Genomic DNA, 27,379 nt, shown 5'->3' on the forward strand with positions numbered 1-27,379 from the left:
TTTTCCATACTCTCGTCCCATTATTCCTAGATGCTAGCTAGGCTAGTGTCCTGACTAGAGGTGAGTGACAGTATTTGAGCAGGGATTCATCCATCAGGCATGGCAGAGGAGGAAAGGCAGAAGACTTTTGACTTAAAGGAGACAGTAAACTGAGGTTCAGTTCTCTGTTTTACCGCAGACATTTCTGTGGAATCCTTTTCGCACCCAGGAGACTCTGGGTTGGCAGTCACATTGTGGCCATTTCTCCTCATTGCTCGTATTTGCTGCTGAGAGATCTGATCTGGAACCAGACATCATCCATATCAGTGATCACAGGGCAGCTGCATAACAAATAATTGTTGGAAAGCCTGTCCCATAACATTGTTAAATGAAGTTTGTATTACTGTCTTCCATGTTTCCTCTTTGGTTTGTTTCCTGCCTTCTCACCAACCTGATTTATTCCATGTTGCTCTGGTTAGCTTTTTTCAGTGGGATGGTTAATTTAATTTTATCTTTTTGCATTTTACATTATTTCCCTTCTTTTGTTGTCTCTTTATTCATGCTTGCCTGCTTCTTCATCCGTGTATTTTGAGCTTTTTGCTTGAATTGCCTTTTTCCTCTCTATTCATTTTTTTCTTTTTTTCTTCAAGGCTGTCTTATTTCTACCCACCAGTTTATCTCCTCCTCTCAGTTTATCTTCCTATCTCTTCCCCCTACCCTCTCCCATCTCTTCCCTATGAATGCTATTTCTCCCCCTTCCTGCCCCTCCTCTTCATACACACCAGTGGAAGATGCATGGTATGGGTACATCAAGGCAGGATAGAGCTTGTTCCAAGCAGGCAGGGCACAGCTTGTTTCATGTGTGTTATTGAAAATGCAAACGCACACACACAAGAGCACTGACTGTTCTCCCAGCTCTTTTGCTGAAGGATATATATGAAGAACATCAAAAGCCTTTGTGGTCTTTTAGATCCAGACCATTTTCAACAGCAATCACATGAGTCGACAAGGGGATCCCTAAGGCAAATCATTCTCCTTCATCCCTGCTTTGAACACCACTGTTTTCAGGAGGTGAAAGTTTAAGAGAAAAACAACCTATCTGCACCCATTTCCACAGTGGTGATTTCAGCAATTGCATGCAGAGGGTAGCACACTGTGTCCTCCAGCAGCACAACTAGCATGGCCTTCTCTCCTCTTCTGCCTGCCTCAAATAATACTTTCTTAATTGAGAGGAGGAAAAAAAAAAAAGAAAGTACAGTCATGAGAGAAGATGGCTGCCTGGTTTTAGCAAAAGCTTGAAGAATAATGTACCATCCACTTGAGATAGGCTTGAGCACTGCACTGGAGTTCACGGTGTTCTTTCAAGGCTGAGGTGTAGGACACTCCTTTGAGTGCTCTACCTACCAAAGAAAGAAGATGGTTTTTTTGGAAAATAAAGAAAAAAGAGACCGTATTCTCTTTCCCAGGCTGTGGATAACTCTTGAATATGCTCCTTTCCCAGGGGTTAGCATCTTTGTGTGTTCTGTCTAGCTTTTTCTCCATGACTAACTATTCCTTTCATCATCCTCTCTTTTTGCATACCAAATGGGCCCTGTAATGCTGTGAATCACAGATCTATGAACTCCCCAGCCACAGCAACACAGCTCCTTTTCTGGTTCACATCTCTTGTATATTCAAGAACAGTTAGTCACACTTTTCTGCTCCCTTTCCTCTGCTCTCCAACTGCAGAAGGAGCTGATTTTTTTTAAACTTCTCAAGCTGAATATGATATATTAGATATAATTTCTGTATTTTTCCCTGTAGCCCTAGTGCATGAATCATGTCAGAGACAATAGAAGTTAAATGAAAAGAATTGCAGAATTCCCAGCTGCCACATGTATGTCCTAGCTGGTGTAAAATAGGATAAACAGTTCTGCCCTATGTCTGGGAAGATTCTGGAGAGACCAGGCAGCTCCAGTTAATCTCCTCTGTTCAGCAGTTCATGAGGAACTGAAACAGGAAGTGTTAGGTACTGATGAGAAAATCTGTCTCACAAAGTGTCTGTAGACCTCCTGTTCTTGGATGAGGAGTGTCCTTCATCTTCTCTTCTTCCATGTATGTGACATTTGTTGGTTAAAAAAGTTGTATTAAGTTTGGGCAGAAAGTTGGGGATTTTTTTTCCATCAGCATTACTGAAGTTTTGGAAAATATTTTCTGGGAACAGCAACTAAAAACTAAAATGTTGAATCACTTTTGGAAAATATTTATCCGTTTTTGAAACCAAAACATTTGATTTCACTGTTCTAAAAATCTTTTTTAAAATTTATTTGTAATTATCACTATGAGTACTCTGGTATTCTGATTTTGAAGTATGACAATAAAACTGAAACTCCCAACCTTTAATTTCTAAACAATCCTTTTCAAGTATCTCCATCAGTTTCAAATTACTTTTTTCTTTTTTCCTTTTTTTTTTAAGCTGGACATTTGTGTAAAATAGATTATTTTTTTTTATTAAGAATGGTTTGATGAGTCAACATTTTTTCCAAATACAGGCTTCTATTTTTTAAATATCCATGTAGTTTCTTGAGTGCCTTTTCATGATTGATCTGTCTCTTAAAGTTTCTTAATTCTCTCTGAGTGGAAGACCTAGAAGTTTAGCATCTTAAATTCAAGCAAAAACAAACATGAAACTGATGTAGCATAGTAGTAGCATAGTGCTGTTGGGTATTTTTCTATCTTTTTTATATAATAAAGGAAAATTTGTATTAAAAAAAGTAGAAGAGATTTTCATTATTACCCCTTTTTTGTAAATCCAATTTAGTCAGTAAAGAAGTCTTTCATAACAACATATAATGAGCTGTTTCACTGGACTGTTGTTCAATAAAATGCTATGAAAACTATAGAAAATGTAATTATAAAAGGTTGTTCTAGATCATTAGATAGATACATATTATCATAAGTTTTATTTAACTCATAGAATACAGGGTTTTGTTTGAGTTCTGCTGTTTAAGCAGCTAGTCCACGATGTCTTCTATTTCATATTCTGGTTCTATTTGCAAGATAAATCATGTTGCCTTGACAGGACCAAATGCCAACTGCAATACAGTGCTGTATTCATTTAGACACGTCCTTCCTGCAGCAGGTTATCAAGTTTTCCTGTACAGAGTTAGATGATAAGCATTTAAATGCTTACTGCACACATATAAGTCCTTCTTTGCCAAATACTTTCTGTGTAAATGCAAAAGTGTTTGCTGCTTTGCAAAATGACCCCTTGTGTTTGCAGCTATTAGCATTAATTGCAATAATTGACTGGCCTGGAAAATGAGTGTACTGGGGAAGCACAGATCTCAAATTCTGTAAGTTAATTTGAAAAAAAAAAAAAAGGGCTACTGTATCAGCAGACCAATTCATCAATTTCAAAGACAGAGTTCTATCTCAAATGCATCAAGTGTTTTATCCAATCCTATCTGTTCCTACAATGAACAACAAAGAAATAAATAATTTAATTCAGGATGTCAACTTCAGAAAGCTTTCATTTAAATTTATCGATGTATTTTCATTCTGTCTAATCAAAATGCATTTAAGGTTGATGGACTTCTGCAGAACAGTAACGGAGTGTAACATTGATACCACAACGGCATAGATAAAGAGATAACGGCAGACCAACATGTATTTGGGGATATTAAGTGTAGCTACTTTGTTGTCACAATGTTAAATTCCTTTTTGTATGGAGGAATTAATATTCTTAACAAAGGATTGTTAATAATGGTAATTGGTTTGATGGGACATGGTGTTTCTGAACTAGTTCAAAATCACAGTGTGCTGGGAAGTATGTGAGATATGGGTGCTCCTGCTGCCCAGCCTTTCCCTGCACCATGGGGTGAGTGGCAGCTCTGCGTGGCATTTAGGACAGTAGTTCTCACAGATATGCTATTTTCCAGAGAGGCAAGACGGTTCTATGATAATTTGAAAGTTAATGTATTGCATTCATATGATAGAGAGGGCAAAAGGGACTTGGAGAACTGGGAGCAGAGAGAGAGCTTGTTGCCCTTGAGAGGGGAAGGTTAGTTTAACAACTTTCTATTAGCAAAAAGATTCATTAAGGCTGAATGAACCTTAAAAGCTTTGGAGTTCAGGTCCTGAGCGATTATTCAAACATTTTAAGCATTTCGCTCAATTGCCTTAATTACCACCATCCTCCCAGTATCTTGTCAGTGGAGCTGTCCTTTGGGTTGCCTGGCATAGCTGGGGAAGGCTGGTGCACATGCCTGTATATCCCTGGAGTAATGTGTTAAGAGAAATGGTCAACATTTTCAGCTCACCTTCCAGAAGCACCCTCCAGATTCAGCCCTGTTGTTGCTCCTGTTTCTTCAAAGCCATACATTCCATGTCTTGCCACATACATTAAAGATTATGAGGTATTGTGCAGGGAGCTGAAGGCAGATTTCTACCTCTGTGATTTGTTAACTCTTAACCTTTTCTCTATTCCTCATGCTAAACTTATTTGTTTAGAAAGGGAGAACTTCATCTGTTCAAAAGCAGACCAAGCAGCTGAAACTTAAGCCTGTGAAGAAAAATTAGGCTTTTGATTCAATACAGTTCTTGATAAAATATATGTTGTGGAAACTATGCTTTCTAAGTAAAATGAACTTGTGTAAACCTTCTGTAAACTTCTGTAAATATTTTAGCCCCCAGGAGTTTTAATACTGCCAGAATGTCTGATACGGTTGAAGCTTTGTTGGTTCATTTCTTGTTATTATGTGCTGGGTGCTGTGGTAGCCCAGCCTTTCTTGGCATGGGAGATGGAGAGGGGCTGTACACAGCAGGATCTCAGTTTCCCAAGAGGGACAGAGACTGAGGAGCACTGTGGCTCACAGCAGCTTTAGGGAAAGCTCAAGAGATTTTAACAGTGATGTTAAAGGAGTGGTGGGCATGTTCGGTACTGGAACTGCCACAAAAAAATCAATCAATCTGTCAAAGCAGCAGTTTCTTTACATTCTTTTTTCAGTGAGGGCTGGGGCAGGGCAGTTCTGTGACATTGTTGTTTTTTTTCAGGACATGAAACTTCTTGTCATTTCCTGGAAAGCTAAACCTGCCAGATTTCACTAGGCTCTGGCATGTCTGCAAGTGTAAGAGGTCTTAAAGCATACTGGTCCCAGGCCAGGCCATGCCCCTTCTTATGAAATGCTTTGTTTTCCATTACAAATCTCTGTTTACAATATTCCAAGGTGACACAGTGTTGGGAAATTTATAAACTCAGCTCTAAGGCCAAATGGTACAGAAAGTTGTTGTTGACATTGTCCTTTATGGTGCTTAGAAATAACCACTTTGCAATGCTGGCTGTGGACTGCTTTGTATCTTACTCCTTTCTTGTATGTTTCTGTGTTTTGCTGAAGTTGGAATTTTTGTTTTCCTCAGATAAGACCCTCCCTCTTTACAGGCCCCTTTAATATTTAAATCTTATTAAATCCCACCTGATTTCTGAGAGTGGATGAGTGATGCTGTTGATGTGCAGTCTCACAAGAACAAAAGCCTTTCATGCTGTGTCTGGACTGTGAATCATTTCATGGATACAGAAAATTTCGACATTTTAATTCCTCTGATACCTGTTGGCATTCAGGCTCTATTTCTTCTTTAATCTAGGAGGGTCTTCCAGCTGAGGAGAAGGCTTCTTGTGATGGCTTTTAACAAATAGCTGTCTTTTTTAGGAGTTTGTTCCTTGTCTTAACTCATATACTGGGAGTTAGTCACTTTTATCACTCAGATTGAAGCTGTAATGTTCATATTCTCACTACATAAGAAAGCTTCTAAAAAGCAGAAGTTGTTAAATTGTTTCTGAACTGCTTTTCAAAAGTATGTTGTGCTAGACTTGCTAATCTTTGTTATTTCTGTAAACAAGATTGATGACATAGCATTTTCTGCACAGCACTTATAGATATCTCAGAGGAAAAAGGATTTTGCAGGCACATTGCCTCCAGTAAGACAGACCAGTCCTTCAGTATGATTAATATTTGCTCTTGCAGAACACATTCAGCCCTCCTTAAATCCAGGGCTGTGCAGTGGGTTAAGCCCACCACAGTTAAACCTTAAATTATCTTTGTATATACACCAACATAATCTACTGTAAATCTGACAACCACAGTTGCTGCACCTCATTATGCTTGTTCAGACCCTGCAGTTCCTTTTGAGTCCCAGAATGAAAAGCTCAGAACTTGTAGCTAATCTGCAAAAGTAGTTTCAAAATGCCTTTTAAGAATATTTTGGATTATTCAAGTTATTGCTGGGACTTTTGTGGTCCTACATGCATTCTGGTGGAAGTGAAGAAATCATAAAACCTCCCATTACTTCCTTCAACTTAAAAGCTCTATTGCAGGAGAAGTAAGAAGCTTTCCACAAGTGGGTGGAGAGTACCTCCCCCCATTTATAATCCTATAGATAATCTTACAAGATGTGTGACAATCTTCAGTAACCTCAGATCCAGATTATCCAAGAGATAATATGAGAAGATGTGTGTCCATGTTATTTCCCCATCTGTCAAAAGGGTCATGAGGACACAAAATGGAGATCTTGAAGCTGTGATCTTTTTCTTGGATAAAGCAATGCAAACCCGTGCTTCCTTTTTATATATTTATGCATTCATTTGTTTAATGGAGATTTTAATTGAATGAAGGGATACTATTATGCTCAAATATCACTTCAACTATTAGCACATACTTAACAATTGCCCTGACTGTAGAAAAGTGGCAATTTATATAATTCTAAAGAAAGACATGTATTTCCTGGAAGAATGAAATTATAGAAATTATAACTTGAACTTAACATTGATATTTAAAATAATCCAAAACATTTGAAATTAACACCAACTGCACACAAAGAGAAAAAAATTACATATTTAAAGGTGCTGATTCTGGTGAGACTTTCAGAAGACCAGCCTTTGAGTCCATGCATTTGAGAGCTATGCTGAGCACACAGCAGCTGAGCTGCACACAGCAACTCTCAGTAGAGCAGAGTAGCTCTTGGCATCTCACCTCCTGCCATTAGAAGTAGGGATCAGCCAAATGAAAAATGATAATCTGATTCCATGTGGATGACAGTAACACCCAGGATGACAAACCCTGGCTTATTTTGCCGTTCATAAATGATTTTAAAATAAAGACATTCTATGTTTCTTTACTAAATGTAGTCCTCAAGAGACAGTAAGTTAATTTTTGTTCCCTCTGCACTTCCTAAAGGCTGTTGGAAGGGGCTAGTCACTGAATGTTATGTATTTATACAGTGAAGTGCTGTAAGCTGGGAAGCAGGGCTTTAAAAAAGAAACAAAACCCAAACACCACCCAGGTTCCAGCTTGTGGCTCCTACTGCACTGTGGGTTAAGAACAAGTCACTGATCTTCTGAGATACAAGTTACTGAGACCATTACCAACATTTTACCTGTTAGAGAGAGAGATCACTTCCCAACTCTGGGCTTTTACCCTTATACTCTAATTTTAGGAAGAAAAATGTTATTTTCCTACAGTTAAAAGGCTCCAGACAGAGTCTGGATTTGTCCAGAGCTGTGTGTGAGCAACGTGTTGAACCAAAAAGCTTGCTGCAGGAAGAGGAATGAAAGGCAAGATGGTTTGGTCTGCCACTGGCCTATGACTGCTTAAGTAACCCCCATGCCACAAATTAGGACATGAAGGATTTGCTTTTTATCTCGTGTAGAACCACTAATTTCATATATTGGTCTGGTAGCTTTCCTTTTGAACGAGTTCATCATAGGGTCATAAGGGCTCTTCAGGAGTCCCTAATGCTGCATTCCTTATTCACTCAAGGTTTATGCTTTAGCCACCTTAACTGTTATATGTATACTGTCACAATTTATTTTTTAATGTTGCACATCATATTTATGAAAGAAATGTACAAGGAGAAGTACAGGAGAATTTGCACAGGAACACACAAATGCTCAGTCATGTACATGAGATGAGTGACTGTGCAACAGCTTATAGCAGTTAGTAACAGGACAGCTGCTGTACAAAACATAACTGGAACAACATCTCAAAAGCAGAGAAGTTGATACCTTTAGATATGAACTTTGTTTTACTAATGTATATGCTTCTTTCTTTCAAGTGGTAAAATACCAGTTGGCAGTTGTAATATATTTATTCTCATTTCTCCGGCTTGGTCTTTTCTCCTTGTCTGTATTTCTTTTTTGGTTGGTTGGTTGGTTCTTTTTTATTGAGAGAAAATCACAATTAATGAAACTCAGAAAATGTGTTCACAGGAAAAATATATGTAGTACTGCCAGGAAGTCTGCTTTAATCTAATAAACAATATTTAGGACTCAGGCTTTATCATAAGAGAAGAGAAAGAAACTGCTTGTGATAACCAGTAAAGACATGCTTATTTTCCAATATATTTCTCAAGCTGCTTCAAAAGAAGCTGCAAAATCTATCAAAACTTGAAAAATCTTGTGCTGCATTCCCTGAAGAAAGAAAATTTAAGACTGTGAAAGCTTTATGAGTGTTTAATAATAGACTTTTATAGTTTTGACTAAGCAATGGTGATGATGTATTGCAAGATTAATACATAAATCATTAGGAAGCTTTAGTAATTTTAATACAGCAAACCTATGTTCTTCTTAATTCCCTGATTCATCCTAAGGCATATATTGAAATTTTGTGTGGCCTTTCATTAAAAAGCCCAGCATGTGAGCCACGTTTTGCATCACTTGTCTTTTAATGGAGCACATAGCAGCTGGGTTTTCTGCAGTTTGATCTTGGTGCACTCTGCCCTCTAGGCAAATGAACACACTGGAAATTGGGGAGCACAGTGACAGGTGAAAGGAGGACGACATGCAAGACAATTGTGAAAGGTTCACATTAGGAAAGCTTAAGTACTAACACAGGCTGGGTTAAACCAATCTGTGTGCCAGTCAGGACGGCCACAGGTCCTCTGCGCCTTTTGCTGAAGGAAGGTGTGTTGGGGTACACGGTGCTGTCAGTGTGTCCATAATGTCTCCTATGTATGTGCCCAGCACCAAAGGAGCCCTCAATGAGAGTGAAAAAGCTGAAAGCAGCGAGAGAGCCCTGCACACAGGAGGGTGAAGGAAGTGATCTGTGCTGAGCAGCACAGTTTCCCATTACTCAGTGGGTAATCTGACCTCATTTAGTGCTCTTAACTAAACATGGGATCATTGGACAAAAGTGGGAGAGCACTGTAGAAAACAGATCAACTAAAGCCAACCTAAGGAGAAACAAGTATGTCTGCCAAGAGATGTGCTAAACATGAATTCAGTTTTCAAACTGGGATAGCAGCTGAGTCCATATTTAAACACCTAATTAGCCACTGCAGGCTTCAGTATGAAATTTGGCTTCTCATTACTTTTTGAAAATACATTCCATAGGGAGACTGCTGCTGGAGACAGCACCATGGAGATAAGTGGCAAAATCAGCTAATCAGTTTCTGGTGGAAAAGAAGAAAAAAAGAAGAAAAAAAAGAAGAAGGAGGGGGAAAAAATCAGCAAACCTCAAGGCACTCACTCCATAATGGAATACTTTCTGATTTTGTTCTTGCAAAAATTCAAAACAATTCCCTTTTTTCCTCTTCCCTAATTTTTGTAATAGTAAGTCAAGCCTGTAGCTTATATTGCAGAATCTTAAGCCAGAAGTAAGAACTTATGCTAAAAATTAATTGGACACAAAATGCAGAACCTGCTTTATCCTGATCCTTTATTCATCAGTATAGAATCCATAAAACATTATTTTTAAAGGAAGGAGAAGACCTTGTATATTGGTGCTCTCTTGGACAGATTTCAAAGCAGCAAATTAAAGCAGCCTGCCTTTACTCCTCTTGTACTTTTCATTTAGTGAGTTGTGCATTGCCCTGTTATATCAGCAGTGGCTCAGCAAAATGCTATGGAAGGGCATCCCCTGGGGGATGCCACTGTTTTCTGTGGTAGGAAGAGTGGTCCACAGCCAGCCCCACTCAAACAAGGGAGTGAGCATGGAGTTCTCCAAGCTACTGATGCCAGGCACGTTGTGCTTACCCACTGAACTTCTTCCCACCAAGTCCTTGCTCCACTTTTCCCTGCTGCTGACTGTACAGGCTTGCCATATCACAGCACACACTGCCTGGATCACCCAAGCTAGGTGGGCAGTATTTATTAGGATGTATCCCTGGGCATTGAACATCAGTACCTCCTTAGCTCTCTAGCTACTGACCAGCACCCACCACTGGGAGCTGGAAGCTTCCAGTCCTTTCCCTGGAATTAGGAGGCAGAGTTTCTCTGCTTAAGAGTCTGCTTGCCTGGCTGTGAAGCCTCAATACCCTATGTCCTCAAAGCAGCAAAGATTCAAGCATCACAGGCACCTCGTGTGCACTGCTCTGCTAGCACAGTTTGCTGGTGAGCTGTGTTCTGCTTGGATGGTTTGCCTCTTATATGCCCTTTGATTTCAGAAAGACTTTAGAACCTTCAGAAAATGTGGAAATGCATAATGTCAATATTATTTTACTTAGTATGCAGTTATACTTTTATTCCTTGTAAAAAATGTGCATACAGAGCATAAGGTGCTGAGAGAGGCTAGATTTAGATGCATCGACTTTAAAGCCAGATAACTCCATGTGTAAGAGGAATACATTTTATGGTTTTAAACTAAAAGAGGGTAGATTTAGATTGGACAAAGGAAAGACACTTTTGTGATGGGGATGATGAGGCACAAGAATGGATTGTGCAGAGACAGTGTGCATGCCCCATCCACAAGGTTGTATGGGACTTTTAGCAATCTTGTCAAGTGGAAAGATGTCTCTTCTCATGGTAGGGTTGTGGGACTAGATGATCTTTAAACTTCCAACCCAAACTCTTCTCTGATTCTACATGTGTGTGCATAGGAGACAGAATTGTGATGTAAGTAGAGGTGCCTATGTGGTCCTATTTTTCTGATTCGTAAAATCAACACTGGATGTAAGGAAATCCAATAACCTGTGCTGATTTGTTTTTTCAATGTTGCATTTAAACAACATGATTCTAATAAAATGGGGTCAGACAAACAAAACAGTTCAATAGAAATCCTCATGGGTTCTGTGTCATGTTACTCCTCTGTCTTATGTAGTCCATCCATGTCAGATTCCTGGAAAGCAAAAAACACACACACAGAAATTGGGAAGGCAGAAGGTAATAATTGCAGGGGCTCTGCCAAAAGTTTTTGCTCTGTACACCAATTTTATATTCTTCATATCTATATTATGTTATTGAAGTCTGATTCCTGGCTGCCTTGCAGATCATTTGCATATCTGCACTGTGATATAAAAGGCTTCCTCATTGATTGGGTAGTTTTTATATATTCTTAGCATTCATATTTCTCTGACATACCAGAGAAATGCAAAATACCAGGCTTTGGAGGATCTGGCCCTTGTAGTTCATGCTTTGTTGCCACAAGGTAAGTCAAAACAGTACCCACACAAAATGTGGGAATGGGGAGTCATAGGGAGCATTCAGTATCCTCCTGCCTGGCATCTGAAATTCCTGAAGACCAGACCAGTCCCAGGCAGAACAAGTCAGAGTAGTCCCCAGCTCTGCTTCCCGGCGAGCCACTTGCCAGACAAGATCACTCTAGTTCATCTCGGGAGGCTTGCCCCGTGCCCCAGCTTGTGTTCCATGGGGGAATGGTGGCGCTGATGGAGGAGTGCCAGGGTGAGCTGCCAGCTGGCTGCCGGAGGCGGCTTGGGATGAATGCTGCTTCCCATGGGTAGTGTGAGCTCTGCCCCGCACGGCTGTGCACAGGAGAAGCTGGTAGCAGCTGAGGATCTGGTCCTTCAAGTTAAAGGGATTGGAATATGCATGAAGCATAAGGTGACATTTGGAGCGTCTCAGATCAGAGCATGGACGTTACTGAATTTAAAATGCAACTGCAATTTCCTGACTAATGCCAAGTGACTTTTATATTCATGCGGTGATTGTTCTTTACTCTTTAAATAGCCCATTTGGCCCAAAGGTGCAGGTGATCTCTTCATGATAATCAAGGTATGTTATCCAGTACGGTACAGCTGAGGTCGTTGTTTGGTGCAAGGGCCACCTATGATCAGCTGTCCTTTTTTGGTTCTAAACTTATATCACACTTTTGTAGACTGCTTGTGATTTGCTTGTACAAGAAAAGAGACGGGAAAATAAAAAAGAAAAGAGATGCACTGGAGATTCAGTGTTTTTGTCTTTTATTTCCTGTGGCTAAGCTGTATTATTTGCTGTGGTGTTGCCAAGGCTTTGAGTCCTTTCAGATAACATGGACAGTTAGATTGCTTCAGTAGCCTTATACCTCTGTAGAAAGTCTGCCTGATTCTTAGCATCCAGGGGTTTCTGTGATGAAGCGCACAGGATATTGTAAATAAGATCTTCAGCAAGAATGAACTTCACAAAAGAAGTGAATGAACTCACATGTTTGCTATTCGTTCAGAATAAAAATCTTGCATGTACTAACAGCCTCAGAAATCATAGGCAGGCTTTCCAGCAGAATAAGAGCCTCCCTAGTCTGGGCATTTCTTGACTTAGGGTGAAGGTGTAGAGGATGGAGCTGTAGCTGCAGCCACCACAGAGATAGGACAATATCTAGGGGAAAGGAAGGAACTAGGAAAGAGAGTTCTATTCCTCGGTGGGTGCCTCTCTATCACCTTTCACCAACAAGTTAAGGTTCTGCTGCTGCATGGACCCTGACCCCTGAGGCCACATGGGCAGCAGCTGCAGCATGCAGCATCATTTCCCCAGGCTTTAGCAGAGGCAAAATGGGTGGGGACTGGAGCAGTTTCTCTGTTCCCAGGAGCCTGTTGCTTTGGGCTCCTGCCTGCTTTGCCTATGAGCTATCTGTAATGCCACCATTTACCTTTGGTTCTGCTAGGCACAAAAAAGTTTAGATGAGAGGCTGGAGTAATTACAGGAGTGAATTGTTATGGCATAGGAATTTGTGGGAGAGATACTGAGGCCCCAGTCAGGAAGAACATTTTAAGTGACATACCTTCTAATTTGCCTGAAACTAGCTTGCTTATTAAAAAAAAATAAAATAAATAAATAAAGAAGAAAAGGATCTCTGCCTGCATGCAATGAAACCCAACTCAGCAGTTCCTAAAAAGCTTGACTTGAAAGAAAGGCACATCTGGATGTCTCCAGATGACAGACATGAACAGGAGTCTCAACAAGTAATGTTTTGCTGTAACTCCTGGAATTTGTGTGCTTTTGTCATACCTCTTTGGCACAGACCCTGCCAGCCATCTGTGCTTTAAAGGCTGTATAGGGCCTATAAACTGTGTAAACTGTAGTTACACTTGCAGCTGCTCTCATTGCCCCGTATTTTCATCAATCTCTTAGCTGTGCACAATCCAGTGTGTGACCAGGGCAGCTGCAATGAAAACCTTACTCATCTGTACTCTTCCCAGCACAGGAGCCTTCAACTAATAGGTACTGATTCAGCAAAAATAATAATATCAATGAGAAGTAGTATGATCAGTAATGTGTTTAATTGGTGGGAATAGGCTGTGTATGTTTAGAAAGAGCAGAGCAAAAGAGGGGAAAGAAGTTTGAGGGCCTCTAGATGATGATAGCCCAGAGACTGATGCCTCAACATTTCTAGTTTAAAGAGTTTGACAGAGAGATTCTGGCAGGTATTGTGCAATTTTATTTTAATATTTTTCCCTGTCATAAATAAGACTTGGTGTCTGATGGAATAATCACCAAAACTTGAGTAAACAACACGCCTGCCAGTGATAAGCTGATTCTTCTGACGACTCAGTGTATATCTGGATATTGCATAATGTGGTACATTTGATGTTTGTGCAATTCTGTTCTCCTTCTGGTTATTTTTACATGCATCTCCCTCTCTTTTTCTCTCCTGTGTACAGATGTTCGTATTCACCCCATGGAGCCTATGCCCAAAGCAAACTTGCCCTTGTGTTATTTACTTATCGACTACAGCATCTTCTGACTGCAAATGGAAGCCATGTGACTGCCAATGTAGTAGACCCTGGAGTAGTGAATACTGACCTCTACCAGCATGTCTTTTGGGTTGTGAAAGTGGTCAAATGGATGACAGCCTGGCTATTTTTCAAGGTATTCTGTTTTTAAAATTATTTTGTTTCTGTGCCCTTGCATTGTGAAAGCTGCAGTTGGCCTGCAGCTGAAGGTGTTTCAGAGTTTATAATAGTGTATGGTATTTATTGCATTTCTCTGTGCTGATGAAATGTACAAAATCAATAAAGACAGGCTTTCCAGCAAACGAACATTTGTTTTAAATGGAGGGAGGAAGCTGTCACAGTAGGGAAAGGGGATGCCTTTCACAGTCTGTGCTTATGCACTGGTTATCTCTGCCCTGATCTATCCACGAGCTTCTGTGCATGCGTGGGGGCAGGACATCATCCTAACAAGGAGCCAGAATATGCAAAGTGTTCCTCAGAAATTACTTGTACGTTCTCTAAAAGAGGAGCAGACATGATCTGACATGGTCTGCATGTACACAACATGTTACAGAGAGGAGGGCAAATGGAAGAAGAAAACAATGTACAAAAGTGGCAGTGGGAGGTGGCTGTGCTCCAGGATGTGGGGTCCAGACACACGTGCTCATGGAGGTGGGACAATTTTTAATTTGCTTTTCCATTCTAACACGTACTTGTTATGGTATTTGATTTTTTATTATCCAGTCCTGGTCTGCAGTAGGAAAAAAAAAAAGGTTGTTTAATAAAACTGATCCAGAAATGGGGCAAACTCAGTTCTGGGTAATGTTTTGTAGGGGTGTAAGTAGATTAAGCTGAAATCAGTTTAGCTGTGTAGGTGCAATCTCCTCATGCACACAGGCCTTTGAAGGGCTTGTGCTGAGAAAGTATACTGCTTATAGCTCTTTCAGAAAGTAGTTTTGGATTAAGTAAATGGAACCTGATTCCATTAGGGAAAATTAAATGTCCTAATTAAAATGAAGTATTTTACATCAAGGAGTATGTTCCACAAAGCAAATTAATTTTCAACTTTGATATGGAAATATCAGTTGCTTTCATTTTAGAAATGAACTGGAGGCTGGAAGAGTGACTGTAAAATAAGATGCAAACAAATAAACCCATATTTAAAAAAATAGTATCTTCTGAGTGCACCTTGAATATTGCAATAAAATTGTAATAAGAATGCTCATAATCAGTAATGCATTCTTAAATAAGCAAACTACAGCTTTGCCAAACCATCTACATTAAACTTGTTTTGCCTCTTGTGATTGCCATTTTAAATATCAGTCTCGGGTGGCGGTGTTTTTTCATTGCACTTACTTCACCTTGCTAATATAAAAGTTTCATGTAGATTTTGAGGTTGTGCTTAGAATTTCCTCTGAAAAGACAAAATTCTGACCAAATTCTTGCATCAGAGAGTGAGTTTCAAGTCTCTTGTTGTTTACAGCAGTCAATCCCATCCAGTTTTATTGATGTGCCCAGGAGACATTTTTTGTATTATACTGGTAATGTTTAGACACTGAATTGGATGTCGTTGAACATTGAAAATGATTTCTCACAAGAGAGATTCCCATACTTACAACCCTAACAGTCTTGCCGCTGATAATTCCTGATCACTTCCTTCTTCTTTAGATGACATACTGCTCAAAAGAAATTCTGCCTTGAAATAGGTGACAGACAGACATACTGATCTGTGTGGAAGAGCAATGTCTGAACTGCCTGAAAAGCAAATGTATCGATTTATTTCTGAGTCAGAATAACCTCAGGTTTGGATATCTGAATGCTTCAGTTATTGAGATTGAGATCTTCACATTTTTGTCTAACACTCAATGCATTTTTCAACAGCCAGAGGAGAGGGCAATTCTTACTTTCTCCCTTCCCATTCTCCCTTAGACCTCTGAGTTACAGCTCCAACTTCTACACTCCTTATTGCTTAGGATATATCTATGTGTTCAGGAGCACTTTGTCCCAGAGGCTTTCCCTGTTTGGCATCATCAGGAGATGTTTAGCTCCACAGGAAGCTCACATTGAAAGCCTGTCTGGTAATTTTAACAGTGCTCTGCTAAGGGCTGCAGTATTCAGCATCCAAGCCTGTGTGAGTCTTGTGTTGGTCTTGTGTGTTAGGATAAATTTCCCCCAAGAAAAGTAAGAAAGCAAGTACAGGAGTATTCAGTTGTCTGGTAATATTAGCTGATAGTTGCTAGTATGGATTTTTTCTCCCCTGGAATTTTGTTCCCGAGCACTTACACGAATTTTCCTTCTAGGATTATGGCAGTAATGCAGTGAAAATGAGGTGACAGCTCTCTAATCATACTGGCTTAACTAACTATTGTTACCCTGAGGTATTCCAGAGTGGGTTCTAAACATGTGCTGGCAATTGCTTCACTCACTGCCCCATGGCACTCTTGGGAGCCAGCACAGCCCAGAGAGCTTCAGTGAGGAAATGCATCACATCGCATTCCCTCAGGAGAGAAGTCAACATCTCGTTTGACTTAATTCCAAAATAAAAAGGGCAGAGCCCCCACTACTTTTCAATGCATTTCTGCCAGCACTGGTTCCAGTTCTGTTCAAATCAAATACCTCTTAGGGATTGTAGCCTGGTCCCCACCTTTGCTCGGCTGCTTGTGTTTGAGGCAGCTCAGTGTGGCAGACGAGGCTGTCTGCCTTGGAGCTGCCTCAAGATATTTAGGTACGTAAAAAAATAGACCTACAGTCTTGTAAATAGGCTATGATACGTATACATCATTTACTCAAAGCATTAACAGCTTGAATTTCTTAAAATTGTAAAACATTGCCTTCTAGATTTTATACATGGCTGAGGAAAGTCTTGGCCAAATCAGTTTGGTGTTTTTCCCCCTGCAAGTTGCAATGAGAGACATTCCTGTAGAAATAAGATAGACCAAACTAAATGTTCTGGTGACAGTCATAAAATTTCTGAAATTGATGCCTGCCCTTTAGAAGTGATGATTTCATTCTTTCTCAACTGGATTATTTCTCAGAAAAGTTACTGTCTGCTGTCGTACTCTAAATTTGCACTTTGCAAATATTTTCTCTGTATTTTTCGTAAACATGGACACAAAAGAGAGAAATTATGTTTATTCCTCAAAAAAATATTTCTGTCCTTAGGACTTCTCTGTAAATAAAGCCTGATGATCTGACACAGTCCTCTGCAGAATGCAGTGAAGTATGTTATCTCTTAGTAATTTTTAACATAAATTCATCTTCTTTTTGAAGAGATTAAGTCCAAAGTAGTAAACACTAACTAATTAATGAGATAATGATAACCTAAAAAGTCATTCATTGAGCATCAAATTGCAATTTAGCTAAGTGTGCAACACACCAGCTTTAGTGCTGGGTACCAAGCAAGCTGAAAACCAGGAAGTACCATTTCCCTCTCAAGTATTTCTGTATCTGCAGCAGATACTGAGTATTCATTCTTAAGCCAGATGGTCTCTACTTTTGATGCAATTAAAATGCCTTAAAGCAAAACAAAAAGTTGACTCTCATTAATGTCTGATAACAGGGACTTCCTGTCATGAAGTCCAATAACTGTTCTGCTTCATATGACTTCATTACGGCATCAAAGTAGAGACATCTGACAGATAGCAGTGCTGTAGAGTTCCCCAAAACCTTGTTTATGACAAGCTTGGTGAACATGTCATTACCAGATAGAGAGTATTTGGTCTTTTAAGCTGGCTCAGATTGGTATTTAGGAAGGCATTGTGGAAGGAAGGCTTTGCATCAGATCCTGTCTCAGCTGTCATTTCTGAAGACATAGTGCCACCTAAGTGATTATTGACTGACAAACTGAAAATGAATAGGATTAGTGACCCTGCCAGCATGGAAAGATGAAGGGAAAGGCTTCAGGAGCACAGGCTAGATAGACATCAGCCAATATAAACCAATTCGTTTCCTTCAACTTGTCAAAATAGGCTTAGCATTAGCGTAATTTTCCTATAACATTTAAAAAAAAACGCTTCCAGTCTGTAAGCACTTCTAGAAAACAAGATCTAAAGGACCTGGATTCATCATTCATGCCAGAGGACATAGTCATGCAGGTCTCATTGCAGCATTTCTTATTCAAACTGTCCCTTTGGCATTGTGAATATAGTAAATTTATTTCATCCTAACCCCCAGGTGTCAGAAGACAAACACATCACCACACAATAACACCAGCTGTAGAGAATGAGAGTAATTAAATCCCACAGCTGAAAGCAGCAATTCATCAGCACCAACATCTTCTGTGCATGAGAGTGTGTGGTCCTCACATAAAGCTAATCTGGGCTTTTCTCACAAAATGAAAACTTGCAGAAATGTATAATTTTCCGTTAATTTTTACAAAAAAGTTTTTCTGGTCAAAAATACAGAGAAGAAAACCGTCTACTTGAATCCAGGAACACTGGTCTTTCAGCAGATACCATTTTTTGTACACATTGGTGCAGGGATTTAAGCTTTCAGAGCCATAGGTATCTTTTTTCCATCTGTTAAATGTTTTATTATTTGTACAGCCACAGAATGATTCCAGGGGGAAAGATGGAGGGACTGGCCTGAGAAGGCTAGTGAATAATCTACTATTAAGCTCCAAGATCCTGATGATCTAGGGTTTTCTGTTGCATGTGAGCCCCTCAACTTGCTTAAAGTACCCAGGACCTGCATGTTATGGGGTATGTGGATGGAGCTTGGTTGCTTTATATACTGTAACTGCTGAGCACAGAGCCTTCTGAGCACAGAGCCCTGTGTGTCTGTTCAGTCAGATCACACCCCTCCAAGGTAGTCTGGCCCTCAGTGCACACATAAATAGCATTGGACCCTGGTCTCCGCTGAACCTGTGACTCCTCTGCATCCCAAGATATCACTATTTTTTCTGCATGTATTTTAAGGTCTAGGTGGTTAAAATATTTATTTGAAGAGACATGTTGAGAGTTGTGGCAGGGTGTTTTGATGGCGGCAAAATGAAGGATTTGTGTTGCTTGCCTTAGCGTATGGCACGCAAAGGAGTGTAAGGTTGCCTTACAAAATGGGTGGGATTATGTCACAGTGCATCACAGGGAGTCAAGGATGTTGAAGTTCTTGTTTATAACTTATTTGGAGCAGCTGCTGGTGTGATTTATCCCCAAACCACACCCAAGCTTCCTCTTGAAGGGTGCCAGTTGGAACAGGCTGAAACACAGCCATGGAGCAAGCAGAAAATGATGTAGTGTGCACAGAGATACATCTCATGTCCTGTCCTGCAGTTTTAGTTGTTTAATTAAAAGAAAAGAAGCATCCCTTTGTTTTTTAGTTTTTTCTTTCTGACAGTGTGAAGTGGGAAGATTGTCTTACATCTTTCAAAATTGTTCACATGACAGGAAAACTGTCTCCATGTCTAATATTGCCTGCAGGATTCACCCTTTTTAGCCCAGGAAATGGTCTAAAGAAAAACAGGTTAAAGCTACACTGTGCACTATGTGAAAACCCATGTTTGCCCTGTATGAAATTGTTTTGGACTGGTAAGCAACTGAAATGTCAGAAGCTGTGTGTCTTACTATGTTAGAAAGGGTTTATCCTTAACTCTGGTGTGGTAGAGGATTGCTGATTTAACCTGACAGCCCAGGAAGGTTATTTAATTTTTTGTGAAAGCATTTAAATTTGTATCAAAAAGAGTGAGAAATATAGTCCCTCCATTGCTGAACCAGGGTGAGAGTAAATAAACAGTTAAGAAATTGTGAGAATATATGAGCCTAACCAGGGTTAGCACATCAGCACCTATCATCCTGTAATCTATAACTGGTTTCATATTCAGAAACCACAGAGTTAGTTAGGAAAGACATTTTCCATCAATCAATCTATTCCTTGCAGTACTTTCCTAAGTATTTGATTAATACCTTTGTGTAGTAATCTATTCCCAGTCAGACTTGTTGAAAATAGAGAAAACACAAAAAAGGAAGATAATTTTGCTGTGGATCAAACACACATTGGGGACTCTGGATTGGTTCAGTTTAAAAGAAGGTCTCCTCGATGCCTCTAATGTAAAGGTCTCAAAAAGAGGCTGAAAGATTGAGGAATTAGAGAGTCTTGAAATTTCCACTAGTCCATAGCACAATCTTTTAAATTACACATTATAGCATCACACTACTGTAATTCTTCCTTGTGCATCAGAGAAGTACTAAGTCAATCACCATGTGCTTAAAATTCTGTTTTCTTCTGGTCAAGTAGTATAAGACTACTTGGAAAGTCGAACCCACTGGCAGCAGGATACAGAGCAGACACGAATCTTTCTCACTGGCTTATCTCTTAGAGAAAGAACAAAAGAGAGAGGAGACAACCCCAGCCCCAATGAAATGGCCCATTCTGTAAGGGTAGGAAGAGGAATTGCAGACAGTTTCTGTCTTCCATGTGAATGAGTTGTAAGGAGAAAGACCACTGGCTTCCCCTGGAAAATCCTCCAAATGAGCTTATGGGTGAGCAGCAGTTTGGAATTAAAATCAAAAGATGCAGAGGAGTAGGTGGTAGAGTGCATATTCAGATATATTATATATATATATATATATATGTATATATGTATATATGGTCTATTTAGATTCCTCACTGCTTTGTGAGTTATGTGTCCCTAACAAAAAAATGCTGATAAAATTTGTATTGCAGAACCTCATCAACTCAAGACCTTACTCACTACAGAGAAAAATAATTTTAGGGAATTTTGGAGATCTACAGGCCCTCCTTTCCCCCTTTATGAATATGATAGTCTGTACATTACCAGTAATTGAAGGAGACTGAAAAATCTTTCAGTGTGAAGTACGGAAATTCTTCCTTGAACAATACAGACACAATTTTTGATAGTTTTCTTGGATTTTCAAAAGTTGACATAAAATGTAATGTTCTACCAAGAAACTGAAGACATCCCCTTTTCTAGAGGTCTAAGGTATCTATGCCTGAAAGTCACCTCTGACAGGTCTCCTGGTTCATAAATGTCTACAATATGAATGCCAGCATCAGAGATTTGATTTCCTCATGGTCAACTGCTACTAACAGGACCTGTCTTATCCTGATATAAATATCTACAGTTGGACAGCAGAATTAAGTCCTTTAAGTGACAGTTTATCCCTGTGAATGACAAAGAGGTACTCTGGTGACTAGCTCAGCTGAAGATGTCTGTGCTGTATAAAGGTATAAAGTTGGTTCAGGTGAATCCTTTCCAAAGGTACACAATGTTAATTTCCTAGGTTTTTTTAAAAAATTATCTGAAGATGGTAGGATTTTGGATGTGCACAGGAGAGAATAGGAACTGTAAAGGTTTGTTCTTAGATCTGGGGCACAAGTAATCTGCTTTCAAGCTGGTTTTGCAAATGGCAGCTCTCAAGTGTTAGACCATTTCCCGGATAAGTGGGAAATGTGCTCGTGGGCAGCTACAGATGAGGAAATCCCAGTTGCTTATGAAATGTATTTCTCATATGTTTGTAATCTATTGTGTGCCTTCACTGCAGCAGCCCTGGGTGAGGAAATCCCAGTTACTTATGAAATGTATTTCTCATAGTGTTTACAATTCATGGTGTGCCTCCACAGTTTATCAGGTAGATATTGTCATGCATTTACATGGGTAGTTATGTGTACTCACTGTGTGTATTTATAATAGCCTAATGTTTGTAGCGAGAGAGAACCATGGGAAGCAAGCACTGTCTACTATTTGAGGATGAACTGGAAACAGTAAACATATTTTTTTTAATATAACAGGATCATTTGCCACCTAATTTGTGAGCTATGAAAACTTTCAATTCAGAAGTCATAAGTAGCTCTGGCTTTAGTAATGACAATGGTGATTATGGTTGCAAGCCTCCAACTTCTGTGATGCATTTTAGAAAGACTACTGATATACTGTGAGATGTAGCTCACTTGGTTCTTTTTCGTCTCCTTAGGTTCTGAGCTAAATACTTGAGATTTGGTAGATTTTAATAGGTAAACACAAGAAGGGACTTTGGTTTAGTGCCTCTAGCCCCCATTTTTTCTAGAAGGAACCTGATCCTAGATGTGGCACAAACATATCATTAATACAGTATCTGAAGAGCTAGTGGTTTGTGTACATTATTGCATATTTAAACATTCAGTTTAAATCGTGTCTGTGAGTTTCTTCAAGGCAAATGACTACATCTGTGTTGTGCCATCTCAGTGCTGGGGAAAGGGGAAGTAACCACAGGGGTTATGTTGCCACAGACCAGGCGCTCTGCAGGAAATACAGAACATATGCAGAAGAGGATTTGGATGAAATCAGAGCAATGTGCAATAAAACAAGAATGAACTTGGACAGCTTATCAGAGATGGGATTTATAGTGGTATTTATTTGGCCCCAACATCTTGACCTATTTTTCCATCAGTGGAATAGGAAGGAGGTGCTGCTGCTGGTCTTAGGCTCAGGCATGATCTGAAAAACTGAATTGCTCCCCATGTCTCTTAATTGCTTATCAAGTCTTGGATCTAGCCACCACCAACTTACAAACTTAACTGACTTATCAATATTTTACCCACTTAAGTATATATGTGTCTGGCAGGCTGTTTTCCCAGGGCTTTGGTGTGAGAGGCACTGTGAGCCCCAGCCCAGCCGTGTCACATCCCTGCAGCCAGCAGCAGTACAGCAGTAATGCTTTATTCAGTAATATACTGAATCTCTTATTCAGTATTATTGCCTGCCAAGCTTAAGATGCAAAATTCAGTCTTCCACAGTCTGTCACTTGTCATCTACTATCCTAGGATGATTAAAAATGTAGAAAGAGAAAAGCTGTCTTGTTGTTTTTGGAGCTCAGAGTGTTGAAATAAACTTATACAGACTGAGAGTATATTTGGGTGCCTCCCACCTGAAGTGCTGCATCCAGCTCTGGGTTTCCCAGCATAGGAAGTGCATTGAGTTGTTGGAGTGGGTTCAGAGGAGGGACACTAAGAAGATTAAATGGATGGAGCATGTCTCCTACAAGGAAAGGCAAAGAGAACTAGGATATTTCAGCCTGGAAAAGAGAAAACTTTGTGGTGACCTAACTGTGGCCTTCCAGTATCTGAAGCAAGCTCTACAAGAAAGACAGAGACTTTTTTTAGAAGGACATGTAGTGACAGGACAAGGGGCAATGGCTTCAAACTCAAATGAAAGAGTACATTTAGATTAGATACTTGAAAAAAAATTCTTTACTGTGAGGGTGGTGATGTGCTGGAACAGGTTGCCCAGAGAAGTTGTGGATGCCTCATCCCTGGAAGTGTTCAAGGCCAGGCTGAATGGCACCCTGAGCAACCTGAGATAGTGGAAGGTATCCCAGCCCATGGAAGTTGTTTTGAACTAAGTGATCTTTAATATCCCTTCCAACCCAAACTTTTTTGATTCTAAAAATTATGTAGGGCAGACACTGTAGGGGAGTATATTTGGGGTTTTTGTACATTATCCTATTACAAAGGCTTTTTTTATGACTGCCCAAGCTGTGAATGTAGTCTGGTAATTTTTCAGAGAGGAGTTCAGTTGTCACAACTCTCATGCATCACAACCAGTAACAAAAACTTAGGTCCCCCTTTTCCTTTGCACATGAAATGGTGACTTCCATCATTATGAAGTTTGTGGTACTTCATCATTGGCTTTATACAAGTTTAGCTGAACCTGCTAAAGAAGTAAATAAGATCTGAACATGAAAGATCCAAATCCTACTGCATATTCTTCTACCAGGGATTATCTGATTTGATTTCATATCCTCTGTGTGGAGCACTGTTGTTTTGTAAAGAGTGTAAGACATGTCTGATCCTGCTCCTTAGAGGTTCTCCTTGATCTGGGGCTGGCCTTTTATTTTTCTTGCCTGGTTTAGGTTTGTGGCACATGTGTCCTATTTTATATGCCTGTTATCTCTGGAAGTGGATTAAGGCTGGCACAGATACACTGAACCCTAATCGCTTTAGAGGGCCTGCAAATCTCCAGAGGTAGTAAGTACTTCAAATGTTTATATTACTACATTCAGCTGATGTTGCTTGAAATCCATTCCAGAAGATCTGGAAGACAGGAAGCAGGAAATTTTGATAGGGTTTTTTTTTTTTAATTACCCTGTTAATTTTATTTTATGTACACCTAATGCTCCGTTTTCACTTTTGTGAGTTTTTTTCTCCTCATTGTAACGCAAGCCTCAAGTACTATTTTCACTGCAAAATATATCCATAACTCAATATCTTGGCTGTACAACTTCCCCCATGAAAGTTTTGACCCACTTGTTATAGTTCTAGGTTAAAGACAGGTGTCATTGTTGGTGTCATTATTTCCAGCTTTTTGAAAAAGTGATAAAATATGAAATGTGTTTGTGCTCAGGTACCTGGATTTGTCATCTCCAGGTCACTACACAGTGGTTTATTCAGAGGAGCCAAGGGAATTATAAAACAACTCCAGTGCTTGGATGCAGCTTTTGTACATTTGATGTACAATCTGTCACACGCTCTCTTGGCTGGAAAGAAAGAATTTGCAGTATTAGAGTCATTAGGCTTTGTAGATGTGAGCAGGTACCATCCTGCTCAAGGTTGGAAGCAATGCTGTCACTCTTGCCATAAGGACACCTTTTGTGAGCTGGTTTTGTATTCACTCTGTAGAAATTTTGGGCAATTGTTTTTCCTTCTTTTTATTGTCAATTTATATCATGATATCTAGCAATACTCTCTGATCAAATAGGAGTATGAATGCTTTTAAGGAAACAGTTTACTCAAGACAAGAAAGAATTAAAGTGAAGTGACTGGAAATGTATTTACTTTGAGAAACTAAGAAAGAAATAAGAAAAAAATGAAGAAACTTACTTCTAATCTTTGGAGTCATACTCTGGGAATGGCTTCCACAATGTGGCAGCTATAAGAACAGAATTGTTTTTATGATGGAGTTTAAATAGGTTTTGGAGAAGGAGATCAGCTGATAGGTTATCTGCAAAATTAGATCAGCGATGTCCCAAGACAGATTCTTGCTTCTGAATTATTTTTGTATTTAGAATTTTTTTTTTTTTTGCCCCAGGTTTACTTGGTTTGCTCCCATGCTGAAAAGAAAAAAGGAATCCAGTATAAGAGTACAAAAGTGAAGATTTTCCAAGGAATGTCCATTTTGATTTTGAACTTGTTGAATACCTAGCAAATCCCTCTTTAGGAAAACCTTTGGTGAAGATGTGCAGTTTCTTGCACTTACCCCCTTCCTTGCCTTTCTTGACAGTAGTTCTTCCAGTTTGCTGATGAGCTGTGTTGTACTGTCCAACAGGCTAGTCCTTGCTTTTGGTTACAGGAGAAAAAGGGAAGATAACAGCTATAGATCAGCCTGAAGAGCCTTCAGTGAAAATGAGGTCTTTTATTGTCCTGGTCAAAATACCTGTGCATGCTCTTAAAAAAAAATAAAGTATCCAAGATAAATTGCAAATGGAGCTGTAGAGTTAACTGACAGAGCCATGCAGTTGATCTCTGACCTGTGTTGCAGCAGGCTTTTCACAATTTGGTCAATGCTCAAGAGACCCCTCAGCAGGGAGGCTGGGTGACCATGGGCCACAGTGTGACCCCTGCATGAGAGACCACGGCTTCCGCTGTTTCCATAGACAGCTCAAGGCCGTTGTCTGAGGCCTTCCCAATGCCTGGTTTGCATCTAAAGTACCTTCAAGATGACTAATGTTGGGCAGCCTTGCAGTCCTGCTGGAAGTTAGCTGAGGAGTTGAATCCAAATGAGTGTCCAGAGCAGACTAGTGAGAAGTAGAGAGGCAAAGATTTCCATTTCTAAAATGTCCAGAACACAGTTTGTTCAGGACTTTTTCTAAGGGAAGGAAAGTTATTACATTCCTCTTTTGTGATGTCAGCTCGTCTTGACGTGAATTGGTGTTTCCACTTCTACCTGTCATATTTTTCTTATGAAGAAATTACACTACATGTTTTAATACTAAAAAACACTTTTTTTTTCTTTCTTTCTCATTTTGTGGCCTTTTTAATTTAAATCATGATGTGATATTATAGGGAAGTCAAAACTGAGTGCTTGATCCTTCTTGGGTGGCTCTTTCAAATCAGAGCAGTAGACTTGCTGCAGACTACTGGCCATGAATTTGTTATGAGAGCTAAAATGTGTCAGTGCTCCAAAAGACTGAGTAAAAGTTTGCCTTCAGATATGAATGACTGTCTAGATTTCAAAATAAATCCTTTGGATTATACAGAAAATTTGAACTGTCAAGGACTAAATGGTGTGGTGAACTGAAACATAGGTCTCAAGACACCTGCAATTTAGCTGTATTTCAGCAATCTCTCATTCACCTTTCATTGCTGTCAGCAGCCTGTAGCATTTCTGTTATATTTATGGTGGAAATCTCTGTCAATGAATCATGTCACTGAGATGCATGTGTCTTTTCCACTTCAAGAAATTATTCAACACTCTATAGTTTCTGTGGCAAACACCACATTGCTGGGTCATTTGTACTACCAGGTATTTCTTCATGTAAGCATCTTTCTTCCATAGAAAATTCTTTATTTTATGTATGGTAGATGGAAGGTGTTTTTGTTAGGCAAGTGCATATAATTTTTTTCTTGTTTTTACATGTTTTGATTATCAACTTGTATTTCTGTAAAAATTTGGATGACAGTAGGTATTTATTAACAGAATTTTGCAAGTATTAATATGGTTACTTAGTGCCTTTGACGCAGAAAAATGGATTTCCAAAATTTCCTAAAATTCAGGAGACTGGAGTACCTGTCATGTTTTGGAGTCCCTTTGTTTAAATTTGTGGAGATTAGATAATTATCATGTTAAAATATTACTTACATTCAAGTAGAGAAGTTTTTAATATACAAAATTGTATTGTAACATGTAATAAAAATAAAATGTAATTTCATTTTTAACCATATACTAACTAAAACTGTAACCTACTGTAGGTTTACAAGTTAAACAGATATTACTAAGTAGTTTTCAATAATATTTTTTCACTTTTTTCCTTACTCATCTGCAGTACACCTAAGAATTTTTAGGAAGGATAGATAAATATCCCCAACAAAATGTGAAGTGCTGAATATTTTGGGAGACAGCAAGATCCTTTTAATTTGATCTGCTGTTTATTATTGTCACATAGTGTAGATTATGGATGAGAACATCTGCAATTGTCCTCCAGTTAATATACTTTTGAATTAGAAGAAAGGGCAGAGCTGCAGAGCAGCTGGCAAGTGGTCAGTTAACCTCCACTGCAAATGCTTAAAACAGCTCTTCAGTGGGGCTTCTTAATGATGAAATACGTAGGGCTGGCTTTTCTGACAACTCATAGAATGAGATCGATGATTGTAACCTTTTCTCTAAATTAAACTGGAAAACCAGGAACCAGCAGGGCTGTATGCTGAGAGCTTTGGAAGAGCAGCTCCCTTCCTGCTCATCACTCCATAAATACATTTTTAATGTTTATTTTTAAGTTATGTGAATATATTCTGGGCTGTGCGCTCATCTCCATTTCACTGAGCCTACTTCATCATTTATAGCTTTGAAATAGTTATA

The 27,379-nt window shown here is 39.4% G+C and overlaps 1 protein-coding gene across 2 annotated transcripts in view; it reads left to right on the top strand.

Annotated features, from left to right (window-relative positions):
• The window catches only part of DHRSX (dehydrogenase/reductase X-linked), a 163,910-nt gene that overhangs the window by 119,756 nt on the left and 16,775 nt on the right, over positions 1–27,379 (top strand). For both annotated transcript variants that reach the window (XM_066313542.1, XM_066313543.1), the window contains one exon: positions 13,822–14,029. In XM_066313542.1, the coding sequence (XP_066169639.1) occupies positions 13,822–14,029 (208 nt within the window). The remainder of the gene's footprint in view (positions 1–13,821; positions 14,030–27,379) is intronic.

Source organism: Sylvia atricapilla, chromosome 2, assembly GCF_009819655.1.
Source record: "Sylvia atricapilla isolate bSylAtr1 chromosome 2, bSylAtr1.pri, whole genome shotgun sequence".
Lineage (NCBI taxonomy): Eukaryota > Metazoa > Chordata > Aves > Passeriformes > Sylviidae > Sylvia > Sylvia atricapilla.